The following is a 19,552-nucleotide window of genomic DNA, read 5'->3' on the forward strand; positions in this document are numbered from 1 at the left end:
ATTGTGGGAATTTCAACGATAATCGTTCAGTGTAAATGCTGCCAGCGACTGAACAAAAAAACTAAATGATAATTGGTTCACTTATCATTCGTCATTTACTTCAAACGACAACCAACTGGTGTAAACAGGCTGTTGTTCATCTACGAACGATGGCCTGTATACTGTGAATGGAGGTCGGAGTAACTTCCGACCCACTGTTTATCCATTTACTGAGCGAGACATGGTTGAATGTTGAGTAACGCAGTTGCATAAGCATTTATAAACACAGCATAGGATAACCAAGCGGTAAACCACGGCTATACCAAATGTTGGGAAGTCATTGTACTCACGCGTTGCAGTAGGGCTTCTTGTCGTATCCCTTGTAATTATTCATGTTTAAAGTCATTTTGCAAACCTCGCAATGGAAACATCCTTTATGCCAGTACTAGAGAGACAGAACAAACACAGGGTCATGTGAGGTCATCATTAAACAATAATCAGAATCACTTCCACCCATCTAATCTTAAATCGCGCTCAATGCTTTATGATTGCAACAACTGTTCCCTTCATCCGTCCATTGACAGGCGGCTGGAGTTGAAGAGACAGGGAACTAATTGTTTAACACACAAGACAAGAGCAGGAAAGTAACAGCAATTATGCGCTGGCGGCTTAGCAAACGCTTTATGATATCACGAGGTGCGAGAAAGAGTTTGATGTTCGGAGATGATTTGCACAATACACTTACAGCATTCACACCTTCTGGAATAAATGTGCTCGGAGACTGTCACTCACCGAGGTTTTCTCAGGAATCGGAGCTCGAGAAAAATGCAATTTATCTACCATCAAACCGAATGCCAAATATTGGTATAAGCAGAGAACAGACACCTACAGAGCCGTCATATGCCGGAGAGGAGCAACGTCTCATTCACCACAAATACCAGCATGTCCTATCGATGCAGCCAGATTTCAGGGTTCATACTATGACCCCAACACCAAGTTTTTCCCCATCCGCACATTTCTACTTTAAGGGGGTGTTACTTCTGGATCATGCATGTTGCTTTAACCCTTTCCAATCCACTGTCTGACCTCTGAAGACATTATGATTGAAGGCTGTAAAGCTCCGATGTTGAAAGACGTCCGTCGGGGTTCTCTTACTGTATATTGCCAGCCTCTCTGCTGTCGGAGCCTATCCAACATGTCACCTCATGCAGTACTGGCTTTAGCCAGCAGATAGCGCCATTGTATAACGGAGGAAAAAGAGTAAGCCCCCTAGGAAAAGCAGGACACAAATTGGACTAGAAAAGGTTAAAATGTTGTTTATTTTTTAACCCCTTAATGCGCCATGCCGTACAGTTATACAAGGATTGGTCCCACCCCATACAATGTGGGTGCGGGCTGTCTTTTACAGCTGACACTCTCCCCTAACAGCCACGATCATTGCTCACGCTGACCCCTTTAAATGTCACCAGCAGCATTTAAATGTCATTATTGGAGTTCAGTCGCCCCAAAGGGACCCCCTGTTATGAGCTTGTGGAGTACCATTCAGAATTTAAAAAAAAAAAATTCACATATTTACGAAGATACAATCTAACTTTTAGCCTAAACCTGTGCGATCCCATAAGACTGCTCGCAAACTACACTGTTTTGGTAATAAAAGTTAAGCAAGCATTATGGGGAGTCGCACTGAGTGTCTGCTACTATTCCAGTTGGATTAACATCAACTGTGAGCACAGGGAGTATTTTCACAACCATGCCAGCTCGGAACGAATGCTGGTGCTGCCGTATGGAAACTTGGTGCCCATTAACGGCAGAATAGATCTGGGATCGCTGGAAAAGAGATCTGGACAACTCTGCCTATACGGTAAGCGGTCCGGGACTCTCCACCCTGGCCTACAGGTGAACCGAGCAAGAATTCCACTGCCTTCCATCCCTGCTTCACTACTGAACTTTCCTTAGCCCATCTAAGAGGTCCAAGTGTTGAAGCCAATTTCTGGCCACGTTCAACCAACCGTAAAAGTAGACTTCGAAAATCAAAATACATCCAAAATTTATTGGAGTGATTTCAATAGTCAATTTTTTTAGGACATGTTCATCATTTGCTACTTTCCAAAAAGTTGCAAAGTGTTTGCCTAAGGCCACTCCAGTGAGCATGAGGAGGCATATTTAAAGGGAATCTGTCACCTTCTTTTAGCCCTATAAGCCAAGCTGGATGTTGGTGACCCATGGAGTCCAGGGATGTGAGAAGTTTGTCCTGAAACCGGAGGGCCATTTTAAAATCTCATGAGAGGCGTAATTAAAGTCTTTTCGTTGCCTTAGTCATTTATCCATTGCAAATGCAAAATGTGACAAATGTATCAAACTTTTGCAATTTTGTTAAATTTGTTGCATTTTGGGCCATTGTAGGAAAATTGTATGTGGCATTACTGCTCTACCCCATTCAATTCAAAGGAGCCAAACTTCTATATCAGCCACAACCTATGGACAGTTTCTTTGCTTGCTACTTGTCATGGGAACAGGTCTTATTTAGGTTTCATTTTAATTGGCACAGAGGATACAGCATTACTCTTTGTACTCATTGAGGGCACAAAGGTGGTACTCTTACTGTGTCTTAAAAGGGGCGCCATTACTCTTTGGATGGTTCTATTTCTTTATGGGGTACCAAGGGGAACATTATTATCATCTGGGGCACTATGAATGGCGCATTTGTAAATCGGTCGGGAAAGGTGATTAATATGCTGGAAAAAACGACAAGCCGAAGATGTCTGCTAAATTCTGCAATGTTGAGTCATGGCCAAAAGAAGAGGTGGCGGTCTGGGCCAAATAAAGAAGAAAAGGGAAACTGAGTGAGATGCTTCACCTGTGAGTCATTGGTTTTAATTGTACTATAATTACTTATAAGGCCTGAAAACTAGACATAGACATATTTATATTATATGCATATATGGACCATAGTAATGCTTCTGAAACCCATGCAGCCAACAAGTTGTAGAGCAGGCCAGGTCCAAATTTTGACCTAAGGCCCATTCGACTTAAGTCATGCCCTTTTCTCTAGTATGTATAAGGTAAACAAAAAGAAAAAAAGGGGATCTGTACTTGAGAAAGTCCCAATGGACGAAACGCGTCGTACAGAATAAAACGGAGTTTGCATCTATATCGGCACCAGAGGAGATTTTCCTTAAGGAGCGCAGATCCCCTTTTTTTCTTTTTGTTTACCTTATACATACCCTGTGCACGGATCCTTGCGAGGATTCGGCTTATAGTATCTGCTGGCTCTCCTGGTCTCTAGCCTGACGGGATACAAAGGATCTCTGGAGGAGGATTTATTGATATTGAAAGCTAACATGGATATGGGGTGTTAGTAGGTCCCTGCATAGGGCCTACTTAACACCGGGTAAGTGTATATCTTACTCTCTTTTTTGGCCTGAGAGCCTAGATTGATTGAACCCTTCTGTGAGCGCTGTCCTTACAAAGTTTTTTGTTTATATTTTGTCCTTGTCTCTAGTAAATAGTTGACTGTAAGATGCAACAACTCTTCTACATTTCTTACTATGCATTCTCCGAGTACAGCGCTTAACAAAAGAGTAACACTACCCATAATTCATCTCACCAACTTATTTAACCAACAGTTACTTTAGCATTCAGTAAATATTTCATTACCAGCCATCCCTGAAAGCTTAACTCCAAACATCTGAGGAACGAAGTCCCCAGAACGAACAAATTTCAAGGTCTACTTACATATGCAAATTCCATTAATGAATGCTGAAGTTGTATGCAGCAATTAAATTACACGCTTTCCTCATTCTAAAGGTAACATTCTAGTCACATCTGATGCCAAAGATAATTGAACTTAATGAATAGGAAACTAGGAGGTATTATAATAACGGACTTAATTGATAGCTTTGTTTCCTCCAGATTGTACTCTGCTGGACTTGTTACTTTTCATTAGGAGTAAGTCAGTCTGGTCAACTCATAAGTTAAAGGGAAAGGACTGCATCATCATTCCAAAGGTTCCTCTCCCTCAGGATACAATCAGGGGCGCCCCAAGCCCTTCTGATGCCGGAGGTAAAATGTTAAATCCCCCACCCCCTGCAAATAACCCACTCATTTTACAGGCATTGAAAGTTCCAATACACAAGTTACGGAACACATATTTGAACCGTTAAAACTTGTCTGAAGTGACAGAACAAAAGTGCGCCATTAGTGGCCCCCAGTAGTAATAGAGCCCTTCATAATGCACCAGTAGTAATAATGACCCCATTAATGGCTGCAGTAGTAAGAGTGACCCAGTTAGTGGTGCCATTAGTACTAGTGTCCCGCCTAATATCCTGTGTAGTAATGGTGACCCTCATAGTGGCCCCAGTAGTAATAGTGACTCCATTAGTGGCCCCTGTAGTAATACTGTTCTCTATAGTGGTTCCAGTAGTAATAGTGACCCCCCGCCTCCCCAGAGTGCCCCTAGCTAGTAGTAGTGACCCTCAGAGTGGCCCTCATAATGGACCTCTAGCTGGGCAGCAACCAATCACCATCAGGCATTTAACTCTCTCAGTCTAAAGCTCCAGGGGCCCCCACAGCTGAAAAATCAGACTATTACCCTTGACCTCTCCCTCTAGTGTCTCCGCCACGGACAGAATGGCGTCTACATGTAGGATCACAGACACTAGGGGTCACAGTCTGATTACAGCAGTGGTGGCCACCAGACTAGAGCTACAGACCAAGTGAGTTAAATGCCTGATGGTGTCCGGTTGTTCCCTGGCTGGCTTACAGCAGGTGATTATAAAAAATAAATATTGGCATTAATTACCTACCGGACCAGAAATCAGTGGCATGAATCACCAGTCAGGCAAACAGTTGATTGGCAGGGAATCTGGGTGGCAGACACCCACCAATCTACTACTGAATACCTGTCCTGAGGATAAGCCATCAGTAGTTAAAGTGACCCTCCAGTCTCAAAACAAAAATTCCGTCCGGGACAAGGAGGTTGAGGGTATATATTACCTGCAATTATTCTTCCCCACCACCCCTCTGAACCAAGAGTTCCAGGCACCGTTTGGGGTCATCCTAAGCGGCTGCAGCAAGTTTCTACCCAACTAATGCACTGCTGCTGGATTGCCCAGTGCTAATCACGTGATCAGTTCTGGCCAATCAGAGATCAGCTATAGTGCACTGATAGTCTAACACTGTGGGGATTGGGTAGTTTGAAGATTATGTTAGCCATCCTGGGCAGCCAAAAACGAGAGCCGGAACTGGCAGACCAGATGGATGGCAGAAAACAACAACTGCAGGTAATATACCCCCCACCTCTGGTCGAGGTACAGAATTTTGTCCCAAAACCAGAGGGTCACTTTAAAAGCTGGAAATCAATTAAAAACTGGAATAAATAAATAGAAGACGCGTTGCCCGTAGACACCAATGAGATTGCACTTTCAAAAGGCACTAAAATTTGAGAGATGGAACCCGATTGGCTGCCATGAACCACTACTCTCCTTTTTCTTTGCATTAGTTTTGATAAAGCTCCCATACTCTGTTTTGGATGCTGAGAAATTGTCGGAGCCCCTATAGATCTTCTGATCCCGGTTACTACAAGATCTGCAATTCAGAAGTCTGAGAAAGCTGGATAACAAGTCTCTATGTCAGGGGTCCCCGACCAGTAGTTCAGGATCACACGTGGCTCACGACCCTTTGCTGCGTGACCCGCCATTATGAGCCCCGAGTTATGTCCATATGTGTTGACAACTTACATTATGGCCAACATATCCTAACAACTAAATAGCTCCAAATCTGAATACACAAATCTGGGGTTAGATTCCACACGGAAATAAATACCAGCAAATGTTTCCAATTTCAGCTTTACTTACATTTAGACCACATGGTGACTTTGGGTGCAACACATGGAGGATGGCACAGCAGCCGTGCTATATCACATCCTAATGTGATATAACTAAAACTAAACCTCTCTAAAACTGACCTGCTGGTATTTCCACCCTCCACTAACTGCCCTCATCCTGACATCTCCATCTCAGTGTGTGGCGCCACCATAACTCCTAGACAACATGCCCGCTGCCTTGGGGTTATATTTGATTCTGATCTCTCTTTTACCCCCTACATCCAATCTCTGGCCCGAACATGTCAGCTGCACCTCAAGAACATCGCAAGAATCCGCTCTTTTCTCACCGTGGACACGCTACAAACGCTTACTGTTGCCCTCATCCACTCCCGGCTCGATTATTGCAACTCGTTGCTGATCGGCCTCCCCTGCACCAGACTCTACCCCCTCCAATCCATCCTGAATGCGGCAGCCAGGCTCATCTTCCTGTCCAGCCGCTACTCGGACGCCTCTGCCCTGTGCCGGTCACTGCACTGGCTGCCCGTTAAATACAGAATTCAATTCAAACTCGCTACCTTCATCCACAAAGCCCTCCACAGTACAGCGCCACCCTATATCGCCTCCCTCATCTCAATCCATCACCCAGCCCGGGCTCTCCGCTCTGCTAACGAAACCAGACTGAGCGCCCCTTTAATTCGAACTTCTCATTCCCGCCTCCAAGACTTCTCCAGAGCAGCACCGGTCCTCTGGAACGCACTTCCAAAGGCTACCCGAGCAATCCAGGACTCGCAGAACTTCAGGCGTGCTCTAAAAACGCACCTCTTCAGGGAGGCATACCGCATTCCCTAAACAAACCCCTCTGTACTCCGCCTGATAACATGCTCCCTGACCTACTGACTGCAGTCCCTGTTAGCCATCATAAACCGCTCCTGCAGTCATACCGATCCTGCCGTCACACGGCTAAATGTCTGACCATTGTCTGTGTATAACATCGCTCACTCCCCACCTCGCCATACAGAGCACATCTCCACCTCGCCATACCGTGCACATCTCCAGCCCCTTTACCTTCTGTATCCCCCCATTACTTGTAGTATGTAAGCTGGTTGGAGCAGGACCCTCACCCCTATTGTTTCCATCAGCTGATTACTATATGTAACCGTGGTTCTGTAATGTTTGTATTTTGTCTTTCTGTATTCCCCCCTGTCTATGTAAGCGCTGCGGGATATGTTGGCGCTATACAAATAAAGATTATTATTATTAATGTAAGTGAATACGGTCACGTTGTGACTCACAAGTTGCCACGACTCAGTGATCACAAGAAATTCATAACGTTTGGTTGTAGCAACTTGCTAGTTACAATGCAGCGGCATTCACTTGCATGTGACATCACAGAGCCATAGCGCTATCATTAGCCGAGCGACGTGAGGTTAGGCTAAAGTCATTGTGTAGATGTAATGGGGTCGCAGGCTAAGAGCTCCGTGTCATCCGGGTCAGTCATAACGGTAGCACCAGTCCCAGATTTGGTGAAAGCAGAGTCACCCAGCTCAACCCAGGCGCTTGCTGGGCAGTACATGAACTCTCCATCTGCAGTAGGCCGCGGCTTCTCCATAGCCTGGACCGAGGACTTATAGAGCTCTGACTCCAGGTCAGGCGAGATAAGATGAATCGGTGGCCGTGTCAGGAAATTGGCAGAGCATGTGACTCGCCCTTGTATAATCAGGCCAAGAAGAGGCCCGATAACACGGAACGACGCAGCGTCAGACCAGCAATCATTTTTAGATCCGAATGAAAGATCCGATCAGTGATTGATTGCTGCTTCTTCTTTCGTGGCGTGCGTTCACACGGCGCAATTATCGTACAGACCACTAAATCTACCAAGCAATTTACACAATAATTGGGTAGTATAGTAGGGCATTACAGCTGGCTGTGCCCAGGAGATATTCCCCGATCCCACCTGCTCATCACGTCCGCCCTAAGAGCGCCTATTCCTCTTCTCAGTGGCTCACCCCAGGTTCCACTCCCTCTTAAAGGTACAGTTTCTTTATAACAAATAACCGGCTCCCTTACATAGACGCAGCCTAAAAACTTCTATTCTCCATTTTTTAACTGATTGTTGTTCCGACTCAGACTTTAATGGGGCCTCATAAGGTAGAAAAGGTTGGGGACCTCTGCTGGGAAAATCTCAAATCCATGTTTTTGGTGGTTCGGCGTTCTGACAGCGGTGTTTTTTCTGCTTTCTCCGTTTTGCATCATATAAAAAAGTATTTATGCCAACACTATAAAATAAAAATGAAATCCATGAGAGCTACGCCTGCTGGCTAAAGCGGGGCACTGCAATGGTGACAGCACTATCTGCTTCCAGCGCTGCCCACACTGACAGCAGGCCTGGGGATCAGCTGATCAGGGGGGGATCACAAGTAGTAGACTCCCACTGATCAACTATTGATAGTCTACACAGAAAATGAGTCATCCATAGTAAAAGTCCTAGAGAACCCCTTAAGGCTGGGTTCACACGGGACGGAATTGCCACAGAATTTCCGTGCAGAATATCCGCATGGCAATTCTGCATTCAGCTCCTAATCCCGGGATTAGCCAGCATAATGGACAAGATTCTTCCAAAATCTCGTCCACACACTGCGGCCATGCCGTGCGGAAAATAAATAAAGACGCAGCATGTCAATTCTTTTTTTGTTTCCGCAACGGCCTCGCTCCTCTCTATGGGGAGAGAAAGCCGCAGTGGAATGGTGATGGCGAAACCGCTCCAAAACACGGCAAAATGTCACGGGTTTGGAAGTTGTGCGTTTCCAGCGGAATTCTCATGGAATATGGGTGCGCAAGAATTCCGCTGCAAATCTGTCCCGTGTGACCTCAGCCTAAAAGGGGTTGTGTTAACATCATAACCCCTGTTCATATGGCCTACATCATAGAGCGGGGTCCTGAGCTTGAGATTCCTCTCAGTGACCCAAAATGGACAGCCAATCAGTAAGACCAGCTCCCATTCTGGCAGACCATATACCGTCCTGCAATACTACCATTCCGTGGCAGCAACCACTGCAGGGGAAATGTGTAACTGGTCATGGCTTCCTCCTTGCCAGGGGTTGCTGGGACCCAGGACCACGCTACTGCTACAGAAAGACTCTAGGGGTCAAAAGATCTATAAAAAATTGTATTACTGAGCAGCAGAAAACATCTCCTGGTCAGAGGATTCAAGATTTCTGTTGTTCTGTGCTGCTAGGAGATCAGAATTTGGCACAAGCAGCCTGAATTGATGACCCCTTCCTGTCAGCTGATCAGTACTTCTATCTAATTTGCAGCGGCTACAAGAAGCTTCCTGTCCACAGGGGCCGATATTCCTACAGATCGATTTCATTACCTAGCGGAATCTGTACCACGATGAATTGCTGCCGTCTTGAAGGCCAAAGGAGTCCAGCGCTACTAGATGGGGGTCTAATAAAGTGTATGTTGTTAGGGTGTTCCGATATATTTGCCGAATGTAGATTTCCACCTTTTTCACATTTCGTTCTCACTTCTGTTTTTGGATTAGAAATACTGATGCAAAAGACTGATTTAAATACGTCCGAAAGAAACCCGAGACGGTTCCAACGTCCGCCTGATCAGTCTGACATATTACTCTGACTCTGCTGCATACCTTCCAGGATTTATCTCTTGCAGATCTTACAGGCAGAGCTTCTCTCCACGAGGCAGGGATGGGTCGGGTGGAGGAGTTTGGGAATGGCCGAGTTTGAATATTTGCTCTATTTGTTTTGTAGCAGGGAGGACGCCACGAAAATGTATTTCCTGTAGAGAATTGGAGAGGATCTAATTTTAGGTAGTTTGCTATACTCTTCGGGGAAAAAAAATGAAACACTTGAGAAAATATCAGGCGCCGCGCAATTATAGATAAAAGCAGTTCATCCCTGTTTACTCAGTGTTAGTGACTTGGAGCATAGCTTACAGACAGGAGTGGATGTGAAAGCCTTGGGGCAAAGCACTGTGTAGGGTCCCCCGCCCAGAAAGATAGAACACGGAAATTATACAGCGATACCTGATTACTGGATTGTATATATGAGAACCATCAAACAACTATAAAAGGCAACAAATAGCCGCAGAAGCGGTTTCTGAATGGTACAGCTATATAATATCGCTATGTACCGGCCAATAGCAGTGCTCTCCAGTGCCAGTAATTCCATCATGCTAACCAAATAGCAGTGGCATACAGATATACCGCCTAAACAGCATTACTATTGGGCACCTCAGTAACAAAACTTCACAAAGCCCCCAAAATACTACAATGTAAATACTTGCCATATAAACTTACATTCCAAAAGTCATGGGACAGGAAGTAATATTGTACAGGCCCCCTTTCAGCCTGCCAAAGTGCAGCAATTCCACAAGTGGTTGGAAGACGTCTGGAGGGATGTTGAACGATATCATCCAGGTAGCCACCCGTAGCTCCATGATATTTGTGGGGGCAGGATCTCGAGTACGAATGGATCTCTCCACCACCCATAAATGCTGGATTAGGGAACATGTAGCCACGCCATTCATAGAATGTCTACAGAATGCTCCAATTCTGGACAACTTGGGACTAATGGCACAGTGTATTATCCTGCTGGAATATCCATCAAGTCCATGAAGGGCTAAAATGGTCACCAAGCAGTGAAAAGTATCGGGCAGTGGTCAATGACATATTTAGGAGGACTAGTTGACACAACCCATGCCATGAGAACAGTACGGAACCACCACCAGCCTGCGCAGTGCCTAGTTGACAATTTGGGTCCATGGCTTCATGGGGGTTTGTGCCATATGTGAACCTACCTATTTTTAAAGCCACATAACTTTAATCAGGACATGATAGGTATCACTTTTATGGACACATGCAATGTTACATGTAGCAGTACCACCTCCCACTTCCACATATCACTGTATATAGAAACTGCAGACTGAGTCTCAGTTGAATATTTGGACTGGTATTTCCATCTGAACCATCTTTAGCTGAGATGGAAATACCTATTCAAAGGCTATGCATACCTTCACTGAAATGCATGTATTTTGGGCTGACATTTTGGGCCATTTGTCTTCTGCAGTTTCTAAATATCCCTGTATACAGAAACTGCAGTCTAAAGGAGGCTTTACATGCGCCAACTGTGGGCTGAAAAAAATCACTCAAGCAAGCAACCGGACCGGGTATCAAGCAACAAGTCACTCATTACTTGCTAGACACTTTGTTTCAACTCGCAACAAGTGTGAGACGTCTCACTCAGTATGAACAGGCAGTTGATTATCTTTGAACAACTGCCTGTTCACAGTGAATGTAGGCAGGCGGATGGAGGAGATCTCTGAAGCACTTCACTTCCATTCACTGAATGACTGTCACTCCCATGTAAAGCCACCCTAAATCTCAGTAGATCTGTCAGTAAGGCCGGACTGATGGCTTATGCCCCTTTTACTTGTCACGATTATCCAGTGGTTTGCACAATAATCATCCTGTCTGAATGCATGCAGTGAAAGACCAATCAATGATAAATCGCTGATCGCAGGGCATAAAATCGTTCTGTGTAAACAGGCAGTCGTTTATTGGTGAACAACGGCTTATTTACTGTGAATGGAGGTTGGTGTCCGCAGCAAAGCTGGACTGAGGGCTGGTTTCCCCTCTGCGCTCTCCTCTCCTGCATCATCTTATCAGCTAATTAAGGACCACAACAAAGTTTATCTTTGCTATTGTCATAAGTTAGCTGATAGGAAGGTGCAGAAAAGGAGAGATAAGGGCTGAAAACTACAAAGGCCCTTCTACACGGGACAGCTGTCGGCGCTGTAGCACCTGACAGCCGTCCCAGCAATGATCGCTGTTGTGCCGTTACACAGGAGGATCATCGCTCAGTGGATGGAGGCGAAACGGCCCGAAGATCATTCTGGCTCGCTACCCGTCTCCATTCATCGATGAACAACAACCTGTTTACACAGAATGATTTTATGGCCTGCATGAAAGATCCGCTGAGTAGTAGTTATAGTTATAGTTGGTGTTTTGTTGTTTTTGTTTTGAGTAACTAAATACATTTGTAACAGCTTTTGAACATTTAGGTCGCTTGCACACAAATGGGTCGGGTTCCGCATGCAGGAGCCTGCAGCGGAACCTGACCGGTGACCCTGCGCACCTGTATTTCTTTTGTTTTATGTTTATTTTTCCCGTGCCATCGCCAGGCGATGATGCAGAATCCTCAACCTTCCCACAATGTCAATGGCGGAAAGGCCGCGGGTCGGATGGCTTCCATTGACTTCAATGGAAGTCATTCGTGCAAAAATAGATTATACTGCAATTTTTCTTCTGCTCACATAATTGGTTTCCGCGATTGTGCAGGAAGAAGCGTTTTTCCATAGTATGTAACAAATGGCATTTGCTGCGGATCCGCGGTGCGGACGTGTTCTGCAGATTCCACAATGCAAATCCGTTTGTGTGCAGGCGCCTTACACACTCACTGCACTCCTATCCCACGTGTGTATAAAGTAACAGCCCCTTAAACAGATTAACTAGTTGCATTACCCTAAAGAACTCAGTCCTTTCTAGAATTATCCTCAGCATCCCCATTGGGCAATTTGCTTCCTCTCTTATTTGAAAAATTGTTTTAATCCAAAGACATTTTCAGGTTTTCGCACAGGAACGACGCGTTTCAGGTCTTTTAGTCGGTTTGATGCATTGTCTTATTGCATGGAGGTGTTGCACTACCAATTCAAAAACTGTGCAACATTCAGAAGTTTGAGTCGCGTTCCCTTTATGTAGTATTTACAGTTTGCAAACTTCACTTGTGACAAATATGTAATAAATTGGGAATATCTAGAAGGGGGCAAATACTTTTTCACATCACTGCATCTGTTGGATACGAAGGGCATTTGTGAAGTAGGAGCTGGATTATTTCTTTCACTTTGCATAAACTTGCTAAGTAAACACCAATACTGCCGTGAATTAGAAAAGAGTCACCTGGCTTTTCTATGCCTCTCAATATTCATCTGTACAGATGGCGGCGACCGCAAAGTTACCGGAACGTAAGGATCATTCTCAGGGACTTCTCGTGGTTGTACAAGGACACATTTCTATCATGCAGTATACTTCACCCCAAATGTGGCCCAACCACTGGGTATGACTGTAGTACGATTCTACTACCTTCTGTGCAAACCAAAAGCACTACACATCCCAGCATCAGTTGATCACTATATAGGACCATTATGACATAGTCTATTATATCCTACATAGGCACTAAACATAAAGTACACCTTGACAACAGTAACAGTATGGCTGCAAACCTAGGCCCACTGTTCTGGTCTATTTCAGTTGTCTAGCTCGATCCTCATACCGGAACTGATGGGACAGCCACATGCCAGACCTGAATAGCGCTTAATGGACTGTAATGGGTTCCGTCTGGCTTCCAGCATTCAAACCTGTATTCTCCTGTGAGAATAGCACAGATGTGAACCTGGCCTAACTAGGGGTAACCGAGCAAGAGAGAGAGAAGTACTTGAGTATACTAGTAATTATTAGGAAATTATAGCCACACAGCTTTGCTACATGCTACGTGTGGCACAGACGCAGCTCTGCGACACGGGCGGCATGGACGCAGCTCTGCAATGCAACACGCGTGGCACAGGCGCAGCTCTGCTATATCACATCTCCAAGAAAGTATAGCCAGCAGCACTCTGTTATTCAAAGTAAATCCTGCTGAGGCTGAGTTAGTATATATGCAATACGCCACTAGGGAGCCAGAACCAATATCCAAACGGATTCCAAGGAAGAGTGGCAGCATAAGTGAGGCAAAAATATAAATAGACTTTATTCCTCCAATATGCGCGACGTTTAGACCCGTTTGGTTTTTGTTAAGCTTGATAAAGACCAAGCAGGTCAAAACGTCACGCATATTGGAGGAATAAAGTCTATTTATATTTGTGCCTCACTTATGCTGCCACTCTTCCTTGGAATCAGTCAGCTCTGCTACATGACATGCACGTCACCGACTCAGCTCTGCTACTTTACATACATCCATGCTGACCATACACATTACACGCATAGCACATTATACACAGCTCTACGGTATTAGTGTATCTTGACGCCACCAAAAGTGTGGGTGGTGACAAGATACACTGAGGCTGACAGCTCGGCCACTCCCCCCTCTCAGGTTCTGCAATTCACAAACGTGTGTTTACAGCGGCACAGCGCCTTCCCCGCCGGGCTGCCTGCACTCAGCAGCGAAGTAACGTAGTGGCAGGGTCGTGCCTCTACTGGTCTGTATCTGTGGCCCGTTAGCGGTGCATGACAGTGACGGAGCGGCGGCGGCACACACCTTTCCCCGCCGACCTGGCTGTACTGGGCTGTGGCTGTGGACATTGAGGGAGCGGCGGCGGCAGAGGGCCTTCCCCGCTGCCCTCCCTGCGCTGTGGATTGGCCACTAACACTGAGGAAGCACCGGCGGCACAGCGCGTTCCACGGCCGCCTCAAAGTAGCTACCAGGGGGAGTGGCAGGTGAAGAGTATTCTAGCAGTGCTGCGGGAGGGAGGGTTAGGGCTACATGTAACAGTTAGTGTTACAGATATAGTATAAGGCTAACTGTTACACTTTGCCCTCATTCTAATCCTCCATCCCACTCACAAATCAGAGCAGCTGCTGCTTGACTTTAGTGAGCTGCCAGGACCTGCAGCCCATCGAGCTCTGCAGCCAATCACGTATAGGGGGCGTCACCCCCTGTCAATCTTGACTCCACCAGTTCTTCCTGGTGGCATCAAGATACACTAATACCCAGCTCTACTACATCCATCCTGATTTTCACACATGACACACACAGCTCCTGGTTACAATGATCCTCCCCTGGTCATGTGATCCCTGACTCCACCCACACAGGTGATCACATAGTGGTGACGTCATCACAGGCCCTGCTAGTTTCTGTCAGCTTATCCAGTATACAGCGCTTTCTACAAGCTCCAGAATGGCTCCTCCCACGGTAGTAACATCACCGCAGGCCCTTCAGCCTGCTGGATCTCTGTGGTGGCAGTAGGTCGGTGTCTTCTGTCAGGACCTCTGAGCTGTGTCTGAGAGAATAACAGCTTAGTTATATTCTCATTCTGTTATTTTTGTCCTCCCCTTCCAAGAGCCCTAACTTTGTTCCTTCTTTTGTCAGTCAGGCTCTGTGTTTCTATATATACTGTAGGACCTGCAATGACATTACCAGGGGCGGGGCAATGATGTCACCAGGGGTGGAGCATGAGAAGCACCCAAACACATATACATACAAACAGATAAGTGGTCGTTAGTAGTTTGACTAGTTTCTAGTAAACTAAGCAGCACTTAATGTCAAGCAGCAGCTGCAAAAGCAGACAAGTTTTTTTTTATTATGTATCAAAAGAAAATACAAATATAATATGGCCTTTTATAAATCCATAATCTTTGTTTCTTCATCTTAAATATGGGGTCAAGTTCTGGGCCCCGCACTTTAACAAGGATCTAAGAGAGCTAGCAAGGAGAGGCTGGAAACCCTGGACTAAGGCTGGGTTCACTCTAGATTTAACACTTCACTTTGATTGGCACCCTCCTAGAAAAAAACAAAAAAAGTGTTGGATTCAGTATATGCCAGACCCAAAAAGCACCAGATAAACCGCATTGAGTATAAGTGGGTCTGTCCAGCTTACGGCATGCTGCACTATTTCGGCCAGGTTTTTATGCCGGATCTGCACGCCTAGAGGCTCCAGTGCAGATATAAACCTAAGATGTGCAAGAATAGTCTTTGTAACATATACACTGTCCTACCAAAAGTATATGTTCAGGAGAATGGATTGGGTCTTATTAGCATGTCATGTGTCCTAAACCATGCTACATAAGATGCTGATCCTTGCAGGCGTCAACTATAGTTTGTGATGGAACTGCACGCTTTTGAATATATAGGTTATGCCGCGGAACACTAGATGTCAATGAAGAAGCACAATGCATCGGCCCACCTACAATCGTGCAAGAAGTGTCGTCATTGGACAGCTGAGCAATGGAGGAACATTCTATGGAGTGATGAATCGCACTACTCCATCTTCACATCAGATGGACATACCCCGGTGTGGAGGATCCTGGGGAACACTGCCTGCCTGACTATGTTGTACCAACAGGTAAGTACGGCGGAGGTTCTGTTATGGTATGGTGATGTTTTACATGGCATGGTCTCAGTCCATTGGTTATAGTGACAAGAACCATGAACATGGAGGTGACCCTGACACAATAGTGTGCTACTGACAATGTGGCAATACTCTGGGAATGGTCGGCCATACTTCCAACGCACCCCGTTACAAATCTAAGGATGTTTTACAGTGGATTGAGGATATGCATGCTCCACGATTGAACTGGCCTGCAGAGTCCCAACCTGAACCTACTGAACATCTCTGGGATGAACTGGAACGTCAGGAAATTTGAACAGCGTGCATCTTCTTTGAGGGAATTACCATACGTTTGCAGGATGAATGGAGGGAAATAGTAGCTGAAGTGTATAAGACATTAGTAGAAAATATGCCACAGAGAGTATCTGATGTCATTATGGGCCAAAGGAGCCCCACTAAGTATTAACATATGGGAATAAATACTACTTGTGATTCTTGCTCAGGGGTCCAATTACTTTTGACAGAATAGTGAATAAACATAAGAGATGGATACAAAGCACTGGCACAGGGAATAAACCAAAGAACAGTAAAAATGACATTTATGTATCGAGGCAATTCAACCATCAATACAGGAAAGGGTTCTTTACAGTGAAGAGTAGTCAAACTTGGAACGCCAAACCCCAAGACGTAATAGTGGTAGATATTCTGATAACATTCAATGACTAATGTTTAGTTGATGTCTAGATATTATCCAACTACCATGTGGGTCAGGAAGGAGTTTGTCCCCTCCTCTCCAAATAGGGCAAAATCGGCAATGGTCGACCAAGAGTTGTTGTTTTTTGCTTCCCTCTAGCTCTAACTTCTTCATCTGGCAAAGGTTGAGCTTTATAGGCGTTTGTCTTGTTCTTACCCTAAATGACTGTATCTACACCCCCAACATCACCTGACCACCAGCCTGGCTCTTGATTTGCCTGTGGAAACTTAGCTTATAGTTTTTGTACTCCGATAAGAAGCATCATCCATGTTTGCCCCCACGGAGTTGCTCAGGGCCGCTCAGCAGTGCAAGTTTTGACATTGGTTGTACATTCTTTAACAGTGCAGCAGAAACTAAGCTGCCTGGTGGAGGAAGCAGCATCATCATCATCCTCATCATCCCGCTCCCTCTTCTCCTTTCATGCTGCTTCATTATCACCTTGCCACCACTCCTAGCTGAATTCTCATCCCTGCTAGTGTGTGGTCCCTGGCTCAGCAGCACGCCTGCCATCCTCCGTCCGTACATGATGATTACACTTCGTTCCCGGACAAGTCATTTCTGCATTGCATTCAGTCGCTCGGATGAAAAGCTCCCACCCCCCCAAGCCAAACGTGACATTGCACAAGAGATTAGAAGCCATTTACACAACAGTGCACCTGCAGCAGTTGACATCAAGGGGGCACATTCTTTCATTTCCATGTTGTTCCCCCGTATGCGTCGCCTCCCTACCGCATGAAGAAATTGCTAATTAAAAGCATTCCTTCGATAGTCACTCCTTAATAAGTCTTCAGGTATTCTTATTGTTAACCCTTCCACACCGCAGCGGAGTTAAAACACTGCATGATTCCATCTTGTACAACTTAAAGATGCCGCAGAGCTGAGTTTGTCATTTGGCGCAAACCGCTTTGATATGGAATGGCAGAAATTGGAGTTCTAGCAAGGCAACCCAAAAAGAGTAAAATTTTGGCAAGTCAACTCTGCTACATCGCAGCCAGTGCCGTTGGCACCTGCCCTTCATCGACAACTAGTAGAACAAAGCCCAAGTGCACGTTGGCATCCGAGGACGTATAAAACACCCAAATCTGCAAGTAAAAGGAAGGAAAATTACCTTGTCCAAGCAGTTGACTTTTTCCGTAGGGTACACGACTCTGCCACAGCGGGCACACTGTGGGTTCATTTTCTTAGACTCGTCGAAAGAATTTTTTGAAGAGCAGTAATGCAGAAATAAAAGACGGCGGAGGAATAAGAAGAAAGTGCAGCCCTTGCTCTGATGTTGTACAGTTTCCAAAGGCACAGGGAGCTGTCAGCGGGCGGAGGGAGTGCTGATCAGCTGGAGACAGAATACATCACACTGCAGTCCCAAGGCAGATGTGTGTGAGTGCGCGACTGTGTACAGGCGAGTGTCTAAGCTCCCCCCTCCGTCGCCCTGCCTTCTTTTTTTTTATGTTTTTTTTTTTTTATTGCTTTATTGAAATTTACAGATTACAACCGAAACACACGAGTTGATTTCGGGTGACGTTCGCAGGCGGCACTTTTGTTGCAGATTTTTTCCACAACCGTCTCTTTTATTTGCATGGGGTTGGCATACAATCCTCACACCTGCTGCATCAGCAATTACATTCACCTGCAGGGGATAGAATCAGAGAAGGCTGCAACAAATCTGCCACATTTTTGTATCCAGGCACATTCACACCTCAAGTCTTTTCTATACTAGTTACAAAGTAACCAAACTTTCACAGCTATGTCATAACTTACAATATTAGTAAACAAAATGTATCAGGATGTTTCTGTGTTGTTCTTGTCTTCTTTTAACCCCTCTGGGAGTTTTCACACGGGATGGAATATTCTGCAACAGCATTGTGGATCATGCCCTCCCGCGGAATCGTCAGCACAAAAGGCTGCTCTGATAACCTGCGGATTTTGGTGCGCAATTGAAAGATGAATTCCAACAGAAATCCTGGATCAAAATCTGCTGTTAAGGGCTTATTTAGACAACTGTAAATCGGCTGCGTTTTCATGCCGAGCCGATATACGGCGTCTCTCTCTGCAGGGGGGAGGAGGATGGAAGAGCCAGGAGCAGGAACTAGGGTGCAGCTAAGCGCCGGTATTTAGCTCCACCCCCGTCTCACCCCCTCCTATTGCAAATAGTGGAGAGGGGTGGAGAGGGGGCTGGAGCTCAGTTCCTGCTCCTGGCTCTTCCATCCCCCTCCCCCCCTGCAGATGAGGACACCGTATATCAGCTCGTCGTGAAAACCGAGCCGATATACGGTCGTCTCAAATAGCCCTGAGGCTGCATTCAGACGACCATATATCGGCCGGGTTTTCACGCCCAGCCAATATACGGTGTCTCTCTCTGCATGGGGAGGAGGCTGGAAGAGTCGGGAGCAGTGCTCTAAGCTTCCGCCCCCTCTCTGCTTCCTCTCCACACCCCTGCACTATTTTCAATGAGGAAAGGTGAGATGGGGCGGAGCTAATTCCCGGAATTTAGCCCCGCCCCTGTTCCGCCTCCTCTCATTGCAAATAGTGCAGCACTGCTCCTGGCTCTTCCAGCCTCCTCCCCCTGCAGAGTAAAATGCCGTACATCGGCTGGGCATGAAAACCCAGCCAATATACGGTCGTCTGAATGCACCCTAACCGCGCGGATTTGGCATGGAATTCTGGGATATTTTATTCCGCAATGCTGCTGCAGAATATTCTGTCCCGTGTGACAGGTCCCTTTGGTCGGCTTCACATGGGCATATTTTCACCCATATTTGCGCATGCAATATGCAGAGAATAAAACCTATTGATTTCATACGCATATTTTCCTGCATATTTCGTTCGCACAGAAATCCTCTATTTTCCTGCACATTTGCGCCATAAAAGTCACCATAGAA

At 45.8% G+C, this 19,552-nt stretch overlaps 1 protein-coding gene across 1 annotated transcript in view; it reads right to left on the reverse strand.

Annotated features, from left to right (window-relative positions):
- Window positions 1–18,061, reverse strand: part of NEBL (nebulette) — a 209,132-nt gene extending 191,071 nt beyond the window's left edge. The window contains exons 1-2 of the mRNA XM_066585577.1: window positions 17,785–18,061; window positions 330–424 (exon numbers count right to left, since the gene is read on the reverse strand). Of these exons, the coding sequence (XP_066441674.1) occupies window positions 330–424; window positions 17,785–17,853 (164 nt within the window). The 5' untranslated portion in view covers window positions 17,854–18,061. The remainder of the gene's footprint in view (window positions 1–329; window positions 425–17,784) is intronic.
- Between the last annotated feature and the right edge of the window lie 1,491 nt (window positions 18,062–19,552).

This window comes from Eleutherodactylus coqui, chromosome 12 (genome assembly GCF_035609145.1).
Source record: "Eleutherodactylus coqui strain aEleCoq1 chromosome 12, aEleCoq1.hap1, whole genome shotgun sequence".
Lineage (NCBI taxonomy): Eukaryota > Metazoa > Chordata > Amphibia > Anura > Eleutherodactylidae > Eleutherodactylus > Eleutherodactylus coqui.